General features: G+C 44.8%; 1 protein-coding gene across 1 annotated transcript; it reads left to right on the plus strand.

Moving 5' to 3' along the window:
• LOC101992760 (60 kDa heat shock protein, mitochondrial-like) lies at positions 1 to 1126 on the plus strand (the record flags this gene model as incomplete). Its single annotated transcript, XM_005372349.1, has 3 exons — positions 1 to 67; positions 682 to 860; positions 950 to 1126. Coding segments are annotated over 3 exons (399 nt in total), but the record flags the coding sequence as incomplete, so codon positions are not given.

A 1126-nucleotide genomic window follows, 5' to 3' on the forward strand; every position in this document is an offset into this window, starting at 1 on the left:
TGCGCCCTGCTCCGCTGCATCCCAGCCTTGGATTCCCTAAAGCCTTCCAATGAGGATCAGAAAATAGGTAAAGATAATTGCCTTTCGTTTCCCAGCCACGTGGTCCCAAATAATCATAGCAACTTAAACTGTTTGGCTTATAACTCTTACAACTTAACCCATTTCTGTTCATCTGTCTGAATTTGTGGCTTTAACTGGTCTGCTGGCATCTTGTTTCTTGGGCAACTGTTCTCTCTGCCCCTCGTCTGAGTTTGATTGTCTGCCTAACCCTATGCTGCCTAGCTATTGGTCAAACAGCTTTTATTATTATTAACCAATGAGAATAATACGTATTTACAGTGTACAGAAGCGTCTTCTAGCAGATTATCTTTCAGATGAGTTTGGTGTGGATCTTTCTGTTTGAAGAGTGGTGTTGTTGGACTGGGTACTCTGACATAGACTGTAGGCTTTTGTATTCAATTATTTTGTGTGTATGGGTGCTGCATGTCTTGTGTGCCATGTGTGCAATTCTCTCAGAGGCCAGAAGAGGGCGTTTATTCCCTGAACTGGAGTTCCAGACTTGTGTGGTGCTAAGGGCCAAATCAGGTCCTCAGAACAGCCAGTGCGCTTAACTGTTGAGCCTCTCTGGTTCCCCAGAAAGTGAAAACCAAATGAATGTGTGGAAATGTGTTTGCTCTGTAGGTATAGACATTATTAAAAGAGCACTCAAAATCCCCGCAATGACCATTGCCAAGAACGCGGGTGTTGAGGGGTCTTTGATAGTTGAGAAGATTCTGCAGAGTTCCTCGGAAGTGGGGTACGATGCCATGCTCGGGGAATTTGTGAACATGGTGGAAAAGGGAATCATTGATCCAACAAAGGTGAGTAATTCAGCATTTCTTAAACATTGCATGGCTTGTTCTGAGATGGAGTTTTCAGTAGTTAATCTTTTCATAAAACTTTTGTCTAGGTCGTAAGAACTGCTTTACTGGATGCTGCTGGGGTGGCCTCCTTGCTAACGACAGCAGAAGCTGTAGTGACCGAAATTCCTAAAGAAGAGAAGGACCCTGGAATGGGCGCAATGGGGGGAATGGGAGGGGGGATGGGAGGTGGCATGTTCTAATTCCTAGAATAGCGCTTTGCCCTT

This window comes from Microtus ochrogaster, unplaced genomic scaffold (genome assembly GCF_000317375.1).
Source record: "Microtus ochrogaster isolate Prairie Vole_2 unplaced genomic scaffold, MicOch1.0 UNK2168, whole genome shotgun sequence".
Taxonomy (NCBI): Eukaryota; Metazoa; Chordata; class Mammalia; order Rodentia; family Cricetidae; genus Microtus; species Microtus ochrogaster.